The sequence below is a fragment of the Peromyscus leucopus genome, chromosome 8a (assembly GCF_004664715.2).
Source record: "Peromyscus leucopus breed LL Stock chromosome 8a, UCI_PerLeu_2.1, whole genome shotgun sequence".
Lineage (NCBI taxonomy): Eukaryota > Metazoa > Chordata > Mammalia > Rodentia > Cricetidae > Peromyscus > Peromyscus leucopus.
Window position 1 is genome coordinate 30222354 of NC_051085.1, and position 14542 is coordinate 30236895.

The 14542-nt window shown below is 38.9% G+C and overlaps 1 protein-coding gene across 4 annotated transcripts in view; it reads right to left on the reverse strand.

Moving 5' to 3' along the window:
* The window catches only part of Tab2 (TGF-beta activated kinase 1 (MAP3K7) binding protein 2), a 54422-nt gene that overhangs the window by 22615 nt on the left and 17265 nt on the right, over positions 1-14542 (reverse strand). For 2 of the 4 annotated variants that reach the window (XM_028861063.2, XM_037200398.1), the window contains exon 2: positions 89-276. In XM_028861063.2, coding sequence (XP_028716896.1) covers positions 89-190 — 102 coding nt within the window. In that variant the 5' untranslated portion in view covers positions 191-276. Of the gene's footprint in view, positions 1-88; positions 277-4003; positions 4284-9748; positions 9890-14542 lie in introns of those variants that run through there. The other 2 variants (XM_028861058.2, XM_028861069.2) reach the window with 2 other exon arrangements.

The following is a 14542-nucleotide window of genomic DNA, read 5'->3' on the forward strand; positions in this document are numbered from 1 at the left end:
ACCAGATTAATAAATTAAAAAACATAATAATTAATAGATTATAATTAGTACTTTTTATCAATAAATCTAGAAATCATTGGACACTAACCTGTAACATGCACCTGGATACAACAACTTCAGGTACTTCAGGGAATTTCTGTCGCAGGTCATGTAAAACCTGAAAATCAATTTGGTGGCTTCCTTGGGCCATTCGTGTGTCGCCTGCTCAGGACTATCTTAATAGGCAATTCTAGGCCCGAGTGGAATTAGTACTCATCTCTTCTGGCCAAGCATTTTCTGTGAAAGAAAAAAAAAGTTAATGAGAACTGATTTTAGAATGAATACTGCTGTGGATTTATAATTACAGTATGAAAGAATATGTGCCTTAGCACCTAACAATATAACCATGAAAGTGTTATTTAGGCTTAATGATTTCCATATAGCTATAAATAGTACCATCTCTAACAACAAATTTTGAAATGATCTACCTTTTCCATATTAAGGAAAAGCCGGAACCACAGGAGAGCCTTAGGCACCCTAAGAACCTGAAAACGTTACTCTATATAAAAGACTATGTATGGTTTATCTGAAACTGTATTTTGCTTTATAGTTCTTAAATGCACAGTCAACCCTACTACGCAAAGTAAGTCTTTTCTACTTCAGTTTTCTATTGTAGCACTCACACAGGTGTTTTTCTCTCCTTCCATGTTTATCTACCACTAAGTTTGATTGTCTTTATTTGCAAAAATAAAGTATTTTGTGCCTGACAATTCTGTCTCACCTGTATGTCTTTTGTCTGAGTCACCTTAATCCACCTTAGCCATTACTGCAAAAGTCTCCTGATGGTCTCTTCTCCACCTCCACTCTGTTTCACTACCCATGCCTTTCACACCCACAATCTTTCCCTGTAAGCAATCTTCGTGAAAAATACACGAAAGTATCTACCCGCGACCCCTGTGGCTCAAAATGGCACACCACAAGGACTCTTGTTTACTACACCCTCTAAGTTCATTTCCTACCACATTCCTTGTTTCCTCAGTTGCTAATGGGCTTCTAGTATCTTCTCAAGAAGTCAACCATCCTTTTCCTGTAAGGCTTTTGGACTTACTGTTCTTGCCTCTAACATTTTCTCTCTCAAATACTTGAAGGCTCTCTTTACCTCCTTAAAGCCACCCATCAAATGCCACTCACTTAAAGACACTGTCCCTAACTATTCTTCCTATGTTAAAAAAAATCATATACGCATACTACATTTCCCCTCTGTAACATTTATAATTGATATCCAGAGGATTAAGAACTCTAAAGTTGCCGGGCGTTAGTGGCGCACGCCTTTAATCCCAGCACTTGGGAGGCAGAGGCAGGTGGATCTCTGTGAGTTCGAGGCCAGCCTGGGCTACCAAGTGAGCTCCAGGAAAGGCGCAAAGCTACACAGAGAAACCCTGTCTCGAAAAACCAAAAAAAAAAAAAAAAAAAAAAAAAGAACTCTAAAGTTACCTATTGTATTCCCAAGATTAGATCATTCTAGGTTCACAAAACATGCAACATTCATTGGATAAAAGTTTTATTATGAAAATTCTTTCACATTATAGTTTCTAAAACATTTCAAATGATTTAGACTTGGAAAAAAATAATTTACACACAACATTAGAGATAGGCAAATAAACATATAAATGAGAAACACCATTAATTAAAAAGATGAAGAACAAAAACAAACTTTAATTTATTCCATTATTAAAGCATGCACAGCCATGTTACTACTGACCTGCTTTTCTAGATAACGAGGCCACATATGAGAAACATTATTCAAATGCACAACTACACTCTCCAATAGGACAGAGCAGTTCATAGAAAAAGAGGACCGTAAGTCAGCAGCCTAATCTTGTGTACACTCTACATTAGTTAGATCTCTCAACTACACGTATGAGATACACTCTGAGCAGCCAGACTAAGGTTAAAATAACCCATCTGAGATTCCAGGGTTTATAGTTTGGGTTCAGCCAAGTTACCTGTCCCTTAGAGCAAAACAAGCATGCTTATCCACTGGGGGAACACAAAAGAATCCAGACTTTCTACATGTCATTTCTGTCCTTAATCACATCCCAAACGATTAAAACCAAACAGGAAAAACCAATCCATACTCAAGAAAAAAGGCAACCAATGGAGAACAAGCCCAAAATGAGTTGGCTACTGAAATTAGCAACACAGATTTAAAAATAGCTATTTATGCCCATGAATGTAAGGGCAAATATACTCGGACTTCTCAGGAAATACATAGAATTATACCAATGTACTCCTATGTGTGAAATTTGCACATAATACGTTTCTATTGAAGAGCTCGAACATCGGAAACAATTCACTAGACACACTTGTCTACTGTGGGCAGTCAGTGAATGTGACGACAAAGCAGTCTGGAGACAGTGAGAGTGGAGAGTGGGATGGGGGCTCCCAGGACCGCAGGGTCCAGCCGGTGGTAACACAAGCTTTAATGTACTGACAACGAGTGGCCAGAAAACAGGACACATTAGTGGGTGCCTAAAAACAAACCTTGAGGGAATTTTGCCTAAAAATTTCCCAAGTTGAATGGCACCTATAGCCAAAGGAACCGCATATTTATAGACAAGGCTCACTCTCTAGCCCAAGCTGTCTTGAACTTGGGGCAATTCTCCTGCCTCAGCCTTCTGAGTTCTGATATTAAAGGGGTGAGCTACCATGTCCACCTGAGTGCTGACTTATTAGAAACATTGGAGGCCAGTAGATAGATGATACAATGGGCTTTGTTTTAGTTTTTGAGACCCAGGCTGGTGCTGAACTCACTATGGAGCCCCAGGCTGCCCTGAAACTCAAAATCTTCCTGCCTTAAATAAGTAAATAAATAAATACCAGGCAACTAATTTTAATGCCCTTGTAGAGGATTAAACTTAAAAAAAAAAAAAAAAAACCAAACAAATGGCATTCACTTAATTTCAGTATGAAAAACCAAGATACCTTAACAAACTTCTTCTGGAAGATTATTTCTATTCCCTATGGTAGGATGCTAAACTTCCCAGTTCATAGAACTCCACTACAGTGCTTTTGCCGGCACAGCAGTTAGCACGTAGGTTTCTGTGCGTTTCTTTAACTGGTCTCATTTGGACAGCTGATCAAGTGTATCAAAGGTGAACCGTATTAACATCAGTTTCATGGATTCACAGTGGTGACACTATCATGTTTACTGCTGTATAACAAGTACTTTGAAGTGTATGACGGGATGTGGAGACGGCTATTTGTTAAGAATGTGTACTGCTAATTCAGAGGACCCAAGTCCAGTTCCCAGTACTCAAGCTGGGACGGCTCATAACAACCTGTCACTTTAGCTCAAGAGGATGTGACCCCTTTTTGGGTACTGCACTTGCACACACACACACACACACACACACACACACACTTTGCAGTAAATCTCTAAAGAAATCAGTTTGGTTGTACCATCTATTTTGAAGTGACAAGTTTGTCCTAACATCATTGACATGTTAGACAATTATTTGAACATTAAGTGTGTTCTGCTACAATTTCATCTGGGAGACACAGTAGGTAACTAGAACAAAGCCCTCATCTGGCTGAGCTAAGCTGCACACAAGAACACAGAAGGTCCCCGAGAGCACAGCTCCAGTGTTGACCAGCCCTGGCCTCTGGTGCTGTGAACTACAGCAGCCACAGCCTCTGTCAGTGTCCTTTGCTTCCAGAACTCTCGGTTCACCATCTCATAAAGCTCGCTTCCACAGGCAAACTTCAGGTCTTGTTCGAGGGAAAGGTCAATATTTATTATAAGATTTACACACATTCCTTGACTTTTTAACATGAATAAAACGGTACTATGCTTTAAAAAGAATCTTAGCTTTTAAAAATGTTTCTGACTACAGTTTTTGAGAGCTGTATCTCTAATTTCCTTTTTTCCCTACCAGTTCTGTGCTGGTTTAGGAAGGGATACTTTTATAATTCAGAGTGATTTTTAGGAGCATGAACATCAAATGGGAACAGAACTAGATACCTGTCAAAGCTCCTCGGACTTCACCAGCTACTGAAACAGTCACCTCTCCAGGGTGTCCCAAGGGAAGGTAGAAAGCTGCTCTCTCCCTATAGGCAGTTTCATGTAGCTTCTGTGGACTGGCTGACATTAGCAGACTTCAGAGAGTTATTCTGAAATAATGTCTGTAACCATAAGAAAGACTGATGTGCAGTCCGAAGAGTTAGATGAGGTTACCATCCTTTAAAAGTAAAGGATGGTATAAAACCTTTTCATCTCAAAGACTTCCAATGTAAGACAGAAACTTATTATTTAAGCACATCCCCTATTCAAATATACTTTTTACATTGTTGCAATAGCATAGGACAGGTAGGTAACAATTGATATTTATTTTTAAGGAATTTAAAATGCCATTAATCAGCCTAAAAAAGTCAACATTCTTCTTTTATTCAGACAGGTCTCACTATGTCACCCTATATAGAACTCTCTATATAGACCAGGCTGGCCTCCAACTCACTTTACCTGCCTCTGCCTCATGAGTGCTAGGATTAAAGGGGTGAGCCACCATGCCCAGGCCACCAACATTATTTTTTTAACAACTTATTGGAATTTTATTTCTTGAAGTATGAGGTTATAATTTTAACAACAATCTCAAAATATCTGTTAATAGTTTCCTATGATAGAAATAAAGAATTACAGCTATTCAACTAAAAATCTGAAATTAAAATATTATTACCATTTAAGATAAAAATAAGAATTGCCAGGCATGGTAGTGCATGCCTTTAATCCTAGCCCTTGGGAGATAGAGGCAGGCGGATCTTTGTGCGTTGGAGGCCAGCCTGGTCTACGTAGTGAGTTCTATGATAATCAGGGCTATGTAAAGAGAACTTGTCTCAAAACAAAACAAAACAAAACCCAACCAAACAAAAAAATTAACTGCTAAGACAACAAATGTAACAAACCAGTCATCCAAATGCTAATTATTTTAAGTTATCTATTATGGCCTAATCTAGAATATTTAATAACTTGAAGAGCGCAATTAAGTATTACTAAAAACTAGACAACTTTACAAGCCCAGAATAATTAACTTTCCCCCCCAAAAAAACAATACACACTAACAGTCAGTGCAGAATGATTTATACCCTCTCTTTTAAAAAGAAATCTTCCTATAATCCTATCACTTGAAGCAAGAGACAGGCAGATCTGAGTTTGAGGTCAGCCTGATCTACAGAGCAAGTTCCAGAGGAACTTGATCTTGAAAAACATGGGTGGTGGTGGGGGGGTGTGTGGAAAAAGAAAAAAAAAAAAAGGAAGGAAACCTTCCCAATTTCTTCATTTAATGCACTGCCTCCAGGATATAAATGCTGGCCATTTCCTATGCCTCACTAGTTAAGTTACAAGTTCTTCTTAAAGGAATGTGCAAGTCAGCCACACTTGGCAATTATGTTTTGTGGTTTTGTGGTGGATGCTGCCATTTTCTATGGATTTAGAAAAGTGCAATAAATCTGAGACAAACATATTATATAATTGATTACCTTATGTGTATTTTCCACTTCGTATCATATTATTTCCAATACTTTAGCATTTTAGTATGGAAACAAAGTTACTTTCCAGTGTTCCTTTTCACTGTAATCTTTCAGATAATCTATCCTGGTCATAAATACCATCTTTAAAAGAAATGAGCGACTAAGCATGTTAACAAATTCTTATTTATAGCTAAAAAGAGGAGAAAAGAAAACCAAAATATTAGAAAAACTCATGTTCTGGTCTTATAACTATAAACATTTGTAAGAAACAAATTAACTTGATACATGAAAATTATGATAATAAAGTTAAATGCTAGCCGGGCGGTGGTGGTGCACACTTTTAATCCCAGCACTCGGAAGGCAGAGCCAGGTGGATCTCTGTGAGTTCGAGGCCAGCCTGGACTACCAAGTGAGTTCCAGGAAAGGCACAAAGCTACACAGAGAAACCCTGTCTCGAAAAAGCAAAAATAAATAAATAAATATAAAGTTAAATGCTAATTTGTTAATTTTAGGAGTTGGGTTGCTCCTTACACTATGTGGATCTCTGACAAGTGCCTGCCTTTAACTACAGAGCAATCTCAGTTCCCCTCCCCTTCACTCCAAACAACTACCTTCAAGGAGAAATATATTCTTACATAGCCACATTAAGGAAAATCATGAGTCTTTCTCTTAGTGGAATAAGACATCCAAATTACTATATATAAGAAGCTAATGGAAAATATCAAGACACAGAATCCACATATATTATAAAGCCCTCAATATAAAAAGTCAAGCTGGGTGGTGGTGGCGCACGCCTTTAATCCCAGCACTCGGGAGGCAGAGCCAGGTGGATCTCTGTGAGTTCAAGGCCAGCCTGGTCTACAGAGCGAGTTCTAGGAAAGGCACAAAGCTACACCGAGAAACCCTGTCTCGAAAAACCAAAAACCAAACCAAAAAAAGTCAAAATATATACTCTTTAAAGAGATTAAAAAAAATAAATAAATGCATAGGGAAGGTTTTGAAGGCATTTTTAAAAAGATGTAGTTTCAATTTTGTGATCCTTCTTGCTTGCTTGTTTTCATTTTGGGAGATGATGAGTTTCTCCATATAGCCCAGGCTGGCATCAAACTCATGACCCTCCTGTCTCAGTCTCTGAGGGCTGTGATTACAGCATGTGCCGCCATACCCAGCTTCCTAGCTTTGTTTCTTTTTCTCCTTTTCCTCCTCCTCCTCCTCTTTTTTTTTTTTTTAAAGAATATATATTCTCCACTCTTGGGCACACACCCAAAGGATGATTCTACCGCAAGGACACTTGCTCAACCATGTTCATTGCTGCTCTAGGCACAACAGTCAGAAATTGGAAAGAACCTAGATGTCCCTCAACATAAAAACTGATAAAGAAAACATTTACACAATGGAGTGTTACCCAGCTGTTAAAAACGATACCACGCAATTTGTAGGCAAATGGAACGAACTAGAAAAAGAATCATACTGAGTGAGGTAACTCAGACCCTGAAAGGTAAATATGGTATGTATTTGCTTTTATGTGGATATTAGCCATTGAGTAAATGATAATCAGGTTACAATCTATAGACCCAGAGAGGTTAGCTATAGAGGAAGGGTCAGGGGTGGAGCGGGAGCGGGTGAGACAGCGACATGGATCTCCCTGGAAGGGGAAACAAATAGATTTCATGAGTGAACTAGGAGCAGGGAGGCGGGGGACTGGAATGGGAGGTTCAGGGACGGAGGGTGAGGGAATTTGGAAAGAGACACCTAGAACTGAGGGGTATCTGAGGAGTGGTATGGAAACTTCCTAAAATAGGAAGGCCATCTTAATAAAGTCTCCAAATAACAGGGGCGACTCAGTCCCAACTGGCCATCTCGTGTATCTGAATGAGGCTTCAGGAGTTGTTTACTGGGGAACTCTGATTACTCCTTACCTTTCTTTTAGGCAGTTAAACTCACAGGTAGATGAGTACAACTTAGTTTGAGTAAACAGTTCCCCTTGAGTTAGCCTCTGGGTGAAAAACTATGACCTGCCTCTTCTGTGAGTTGTAAACCCCTCGTTTATGGAAAGCTATCCCATGCAAAGGTGGACAAAAGATCACACCTTCCCTGCGCTTATAGTGTAATCACTGTGGCTCAGCATTTACTATGCACCAGGGTCCTACACTGAATGCTAATCGGTCCGTATGATTTTGGTCACTTCTCCTAATACTCCTATGGTGAAGATTAAAGGGAAACCACAAGTAACCCGCATTTCAAGTCCCTGACACAACTATGGATGGTGTTTTTTATTAGGCTATGCATTATGCACAATCTCCAACGTTAACTCAACACTCACTGTACTACAGCCTTTCCAAAGGACTGACTTCCACTCATAGTTAGTTCTAAGAAGTCTTCAATGAATTCCCATCACCTACTAAACCAAATCCAAACCCTGTGCACTTCACATTTGAAACATGTTTCGCATAGCTCTATTTCTCACTAAATCCCAACTATTCTCTAAGCACACTGGACTACTACTTGTAGGTTTTAGAACATATACCTTAAAAAATACTCTTGCTAAAATCTAATCTTTCAATGCTCAGTAGAAAGCCTTCTTCACAAAGGTGATTCCCTCTGGTACTCCCAAACACGTGGGTTTATATCTCTATTATGATATTTTATATTATACTTGTTCCTCAATATCCAAGGAAGGACCCTCCACTCTCATCCCTTCAAGACACTGGAATGAGCAGATGCTCAAGTATCTTATAAAAAAAAAAAAGGCAGGTTTTTGTATATAACCTACCCATACCCTACATTACTTCTAATACTCAAATACAATGTAAATCCTAGGCAAATATACGTTAGGGAATATACTGCTTAGGGAATAATGATCTTCAAGAATCTGTATATGTTAAAAGTACATATGCAACCTGTACAGGTTCAACTACTTTCTGATCTATGGTTGGTACAGTATTTGAGGAGTAGAGGGTCCACTGTATCAGCCTATAAGCTCATTGAAAGCAATGGTCACTTATTTTTATATCCCTACTGGACCTGGCAGTGTCTTATACACAATGTATGCTCAACAGCATAGAAAATTTCACCATTATTAATCACATCTCTGAAAGTAGCAAGACTTGGTATCCATGTACATTTCCTTCCTTAATTTCCCCTTTAGTTCACTTAATAGGGTAATGTCATTCATGTAACTATGGTTGCTCCCTTTCTACTTGTAATGCAACATCACTGAGCCATGATTCTTTCAATACCATAAGTCATGTAGTTATATAATGCTCCTACAGCAACTCATGCATTAACACTGGAGAAGGAACAAGAAGGAACTCTAGGGTCACTGGTTAAATCCTTGGCTAGGATACACAATTCCCTTGTTCAATTTTGGGTCATCTTTGGCTTAGATGAAGTTAAAATCAAAAGATATGCATGGCTATCTACTACCTACTACTAACTGTTTTATAAATACTGTTTCAAATCTATATAAATAGGTGAAAATAATTAATATCCTTAAAAGTCCCAACCCCAACTGACTTGACTTCCTAGTCGATTATTTATGAGTAGCTTTTCTTGGTTAAACTCTAATGCATTAGGAAGCCTCAGCTTTCACCCTTATAGTTACACTCTGGGGCAAGCATTGGAATTCTTCCTATTTGGCTTCTTTCAAGCAATCAAGTAATATATATACCTCAAGTATATATTTTTGCATATATGTAAATATTATATTGCGATACAATTAAATTTAGGTAAATATACCATGTAAATACAGTATGTGGTCTTATCTATAAATAAAACCTATCATTTCCAATGACTGGAGAATGTGCTAACTTTCACATAAATGTATCAGAAATAAAGAAAAGTTAAGGACACTGGAAAGGAGAACCTGCTTCATTTATGTAATTCCCAATATTACTTGTTCCCAATATTACTTGTGAACCTTAGAGAAGGATGGTTGCTGTCAAAGCTTACTTTTCAGTGAAGACCAGAGTACTATTTTGCACATTTTCAGGACTTGACTACATAGCACTTCAGCGTTATTTCTCTTAAAATGCTTTTGCATTAGTTTGGCACTATTAGCAAACAAATTAAACTAGAAATACTCAGGCAAAAGTTAAGCTACAAGTCAGTGCTAGCCACATGTTACTAAATGTTAGGGCAGTTACTAAGTCACTCGGTTTCAAAGCCAGAAAACTTTAAGTTGTGAACTGTGTGCTGTTACAGATCACACAGCCTACGCGTGAGTGCCCCAACTTTTGCATACCTGGAAATAGAAAAATTCAAACTGTAGCTGTTCTTGGTTGGCTAATTGGCAGCTTACAAATGTTTAATTAAGTAACTGCAGTGAGCTCATCTCTACTGGATACTTCTTTTCCAGAGCAGGTCCAGGAACTGGGTCTGGAGCCTTGAAAGCAGAAGAGAAACTACAGTAAACTAGAGATAGGCAGAATAAGGATGTGAGCAGACAACACTCTTGAGGTCTGAAAGCAGGAGGGCTTCCTGAAGGCTCTAGCAGAACAGCTCTCAAGCAGGAAAAGGTATCTTACATACACCCTTATAGGCACACTCTTCACCTGCCCAACTCCTTCTGAAACTCCCAGTTCTGGGTCGTGAACAAGTAGCCTTTATGAAATCTCCAGTGGTTCTGAACAGCAGCCTGCCTGCCAGAGGCCAGTGTGACTGTAACAGAAGCAGCAAGACCTATTTGAGTGATAAAAGTGGAATTACAAACCCTCCACTCTCAGGTCACTTTACCCTCCCTCGCTACCACCTTTTAACTGCTGTCCTTATTTCCTACATCAGACATGCTGCAGAGCCTTCCTAGGACTGTTTTAGATAGATTCAGGCAATAAACTCAAGTCCAAGTTCCAAACAGGGTTACTCTGTGTAGTTCTGGCTGTCCTGGAACTCCCTCTGTAGACCAGGCTGGTCTCAAATGCAGAGAGATCCACCTGCCTCTGCCTCCTGGTGCTGGGATTAAAGGTGTGTGCCACCACATCTGGCTCAAGTTCCAATTACCAAAAACACTTGGTAATGCTTAAAGAAGGTGGCAAAGAACAAGTCATAAGATTGCTTCTTAACCCACTGGAAATTATTTTCCCATTACCAAAACAGATTCACTAAAAAGAATTTCTCAGGCCCATATGAAAACAAAAATAAATTGGCAACTACAAAGTTAGAGAAATGGTAGACAATGCATTAATTAGTTTCTCAGAGACCTCAAGTGATGTCCTTGCACGTGATTCTCAGTAGGCTGGCCCTTTAGGAGTTCCTCTAAGAAATGAATCCCACAGTAGTAAACTGAAATCTCTCTTGTATCAAACATGAGGACTGTAATGGGACAAAGATAGTGTGGATAAAGGCTTAAGAAGTAAACTCCCTGCATTTCTAGTACATACCAACACAACAAAAACACAGTAGACGTCAATTTTTTGGGGGTGGGGTGGGGGTAGAAAATGAAAGCTTTCCATGTTTTGTGATGGCACGTTGTAGAAAAAATCCTGGAAGACAGGAACCTTAGTTCAAATCTCATTTCAATATGGCCTTGAATTAAAATGTTCCCATCCAAAGTCTCCTTTTTATCAAATGGCAGACAGCTGCTCATTTCCCTGGGCTGCCATGCAACTTTGCTTGTGTACGCAAGCACCTCAAGTCTTCGTCGTATCAGGTTTCCAATACATTCTGCTGCATTACTAAAGAATGAAACACACTCTTTCTTGTTTGATTTCTGCTCTGAACATGTAGGTATACTTAAGCTTTCATTTTCACAGATGCTAAAGCAATACCTAGGTTTAATAAGCTGTAGGTGTAATTAAATGCATCACATTCTAAGAGATGTAATTCATTTATTAACACTGGTTTCAGAATAACTACAAGACAGTTCAATTCCAGAGTTGAAGAGAAACAAAGGATGTAAAAATTTACACTTCGGATACCAAGATAGCCTGTAGTAAACAAGAACAAAAGCTTCTTTCCCAGTAAAGTAGAATATAGGTACAACAACAGTATGTTAAAATGTAGCTCTGGGATGCAGAACTTCAAAACCAAAACCACCACCACCAAATCCCCAAAAAAGTAATTATTCCATGATATAACTTGGTTTTTATGCAGTTAAGGCAAAGAAAAGCCTTCTACTACATATGGGCAATAATTTCTCTCTTACTGATAGAACAGTGGGTTCCACAGAAAATCATTATTTACCAAATATGGCTCTAAGATCAGATTACAACTCCTCTGCCACTTACCAAGTATAAAGCAAGTGTCACAAGCCACAAGGAATTTAAGGGGAAAAAAAACCACACAGTTATTCAAAATGTATTCATTACCACAACTTTCTTTCAACATAGTTGAAAAACTTAACATGGAAGTATGCCACTCAAAATGGAGAGATAGGATTTTATTCGTATAGTTCTCAGAAAGCAAAAAAAGGTCTGAAGAGATTCCTGTCACTCTCATGGAGGGCTTTCACTTTCAAGACTACTAAGGAGGGAAAACACCATAGACAAATCAATATTATGTATTTGTTTGTTGGTTTGTTTTTTGAAACAGGATTTCTTTGTCTAACAGCTCTGGCTGTCCTAGAACTCACTTTGTAGACCAGGCTGGCTCTGGACTCACAGAGATCCACCTTCCTTGAGTGCTGGGATTAAAGGCGTGTGCCACCACCTCTCAGCAACATTAGGTATTTTTAATTGTATAACTAGCTGTCATGTTGAAATCATATTACTCATGGTAACATTTTAGTTATTTTCTTTGCTTTTTTCCATGTCTACAATATTAATAGTAAATTTTTCTCCCCCTTTCAATAATACCTGATTTTATTTTATTATTATTATTATTATTATTATTTTAGTCTAACTGTATTATGTAGTATTTCCATAACAATGTTATGTAACAGTAATGTTGGGGCTAAGGAGGATGGCAGGGGGGTTTGGGGCAGTCTCATTATATAGCTCAGGCTAGCCTGAAACTTGTTATTTTACTGCCTCAGCCTCCTGTACAATTATAAGCAACATCTTAATAGGCTTTGATTTGTGACTTTTTACTAGAAATTTAGCATTTTACTAAATACTAGTGGGAATTCTAGCATCTTACTATTTCTAGTAACAAAATGGTGGTTTCTGGTCTGAGATGTGAAAACTTAGGAATCTTTCGGGCTGGAGAGGGGGCTCAGAGGTTAAGAGCACTGCTTGCTCTTCCAAAGTTCATCTTAAACACACTGCTACATGCATACACCAAAGTTGCCAGTTAAGTCTTAAAGTTATTCAGCAAGTATTAATTCACAAAGCTACGTACTAAATTGCTGACGCAGGCCTTGCCCTCTACACCCTAGTCTATCTAGTAAGAAGCCAACAAGAAACCTAGAAACCACAACTGAAACCACACAAATAAGAAACAATATTCACTAAGCTTCTTTCCTGCTCGCCACTCCCACTAAAACCCTACCCCTTCTCCAGTTGGGGTCTCTACATCAGAGGTCATAGACCCTTTGGTTGTCTCAAGGAAGCTGCAGATTCCCAAAGAGTGCTTTTGAAAACGAAGTACTCATGATTATAAAGATAGTCAATTTTATTGAAATATGGTCATATAGCAGTGTGACATGTCCAAACCTGGATGCATGCATAATACTGGAATTGAGAACAGTGATTATTCTCAGAGACTGGGACCAGCAGACCGATGAGAAGATACGGAGTTTGGCCCATGAGTAAAAACAAGGTTTCAAAAGCACAAGATAAATGACCAGTAGGGAAAATGATGTGAAACAACACAGCTACTTTTTTTTTAAGACAGGGTCTCATTGTATGTAGACCAGGCTGGCCTTGAACTCACAAGATCTGTCTCTGATGCCTTATTTATGATTTCTTATTAATGCCTAACACACACACACACACACACACACACACACACACACACACACACACACACACGTTGGAGCAGGAGCCTCCAACAATTACAAATCTAAATTCCAAAGTGGTAATATGTGTAACTGCACAGAGACATCCACACCTAAAGTACAGTGTGAGAACTGTCCCACAGTGCTAAAGAAAGAGGCACTGCTGAGGCTACTGTGGTCTGTGCTTTCGTAAAACCCTACCAGAGGTAGATGTTAATGGCCCATTAGAACTCAGCAAAAACTGAATCCTTTGCACTTCCACACGCACCTCTCGCTCAAATTCTACCCTCGGGTGTCTCTGGGCTCATGTAATTTAGATTAAACCTCTCTACTGAATGTTACTTGAAAAGAAGAGGCAGAGTCTCACACTCTCCAGGTTGGCCCAAACTCTGGTAGCTGACCCTCTTGCCCCCCCCCCCTCCAGTGGCAGGATCCCAGGTGTGCGTCACCACACATGGTTTATGTTGTGCTGTGAGTGAGCTCCAGGCCTCAGGCATGCCAGGTAAGCATTCTACTCACTATGCTAGACACTCAGCCCTAAACTGACCTACTTTCAATCCTTGAGCATATTCCTCATACATGGTCCTGTTAGAGAAGGACATTTTCATACAAGTCCATTCTGAACACTAAGCACACTCCATACCTTTCCTCTTTGTCCTCCCCTCTCACCCACAGAAGAGGAAAACAGCCCCTTTGTTCCCCTACAATGTTCCACATCTACTTTGATGTTACACAGAAATACACCACTTTATATATTTTTATCAAATCTAGGAACTGAAAATAAGAATATATGTAAGACAAATGGTACTTGTCTTTCTGAGACTGGCTTGATTCACTAACTATGACTATTTCCAGTTACATTTTCCTGCAAACCATGGAACTTTGTTTTTTTAGTTTGAAAACATTCCATTTGTGTACATTTACCACATTTTCTTTATCCCTTCCTGTTTGCCTTTGCAACTGTTGACTTGGAGGTCTCTGGACAAATACTGAAGTGGTATGGCTGGATCATATGGTAGATCAATTTTTAGGTTTTTGAGAAGCTTTCGTAGTTGCTAGACTACCTTACATTCCCACTAGCAGTATATAATGGCTTCCTTTTCCTCACATCCTCACCAGCATTTATTAATATTGTTTTCTTAAAATCTATCTACTTTTATTTCC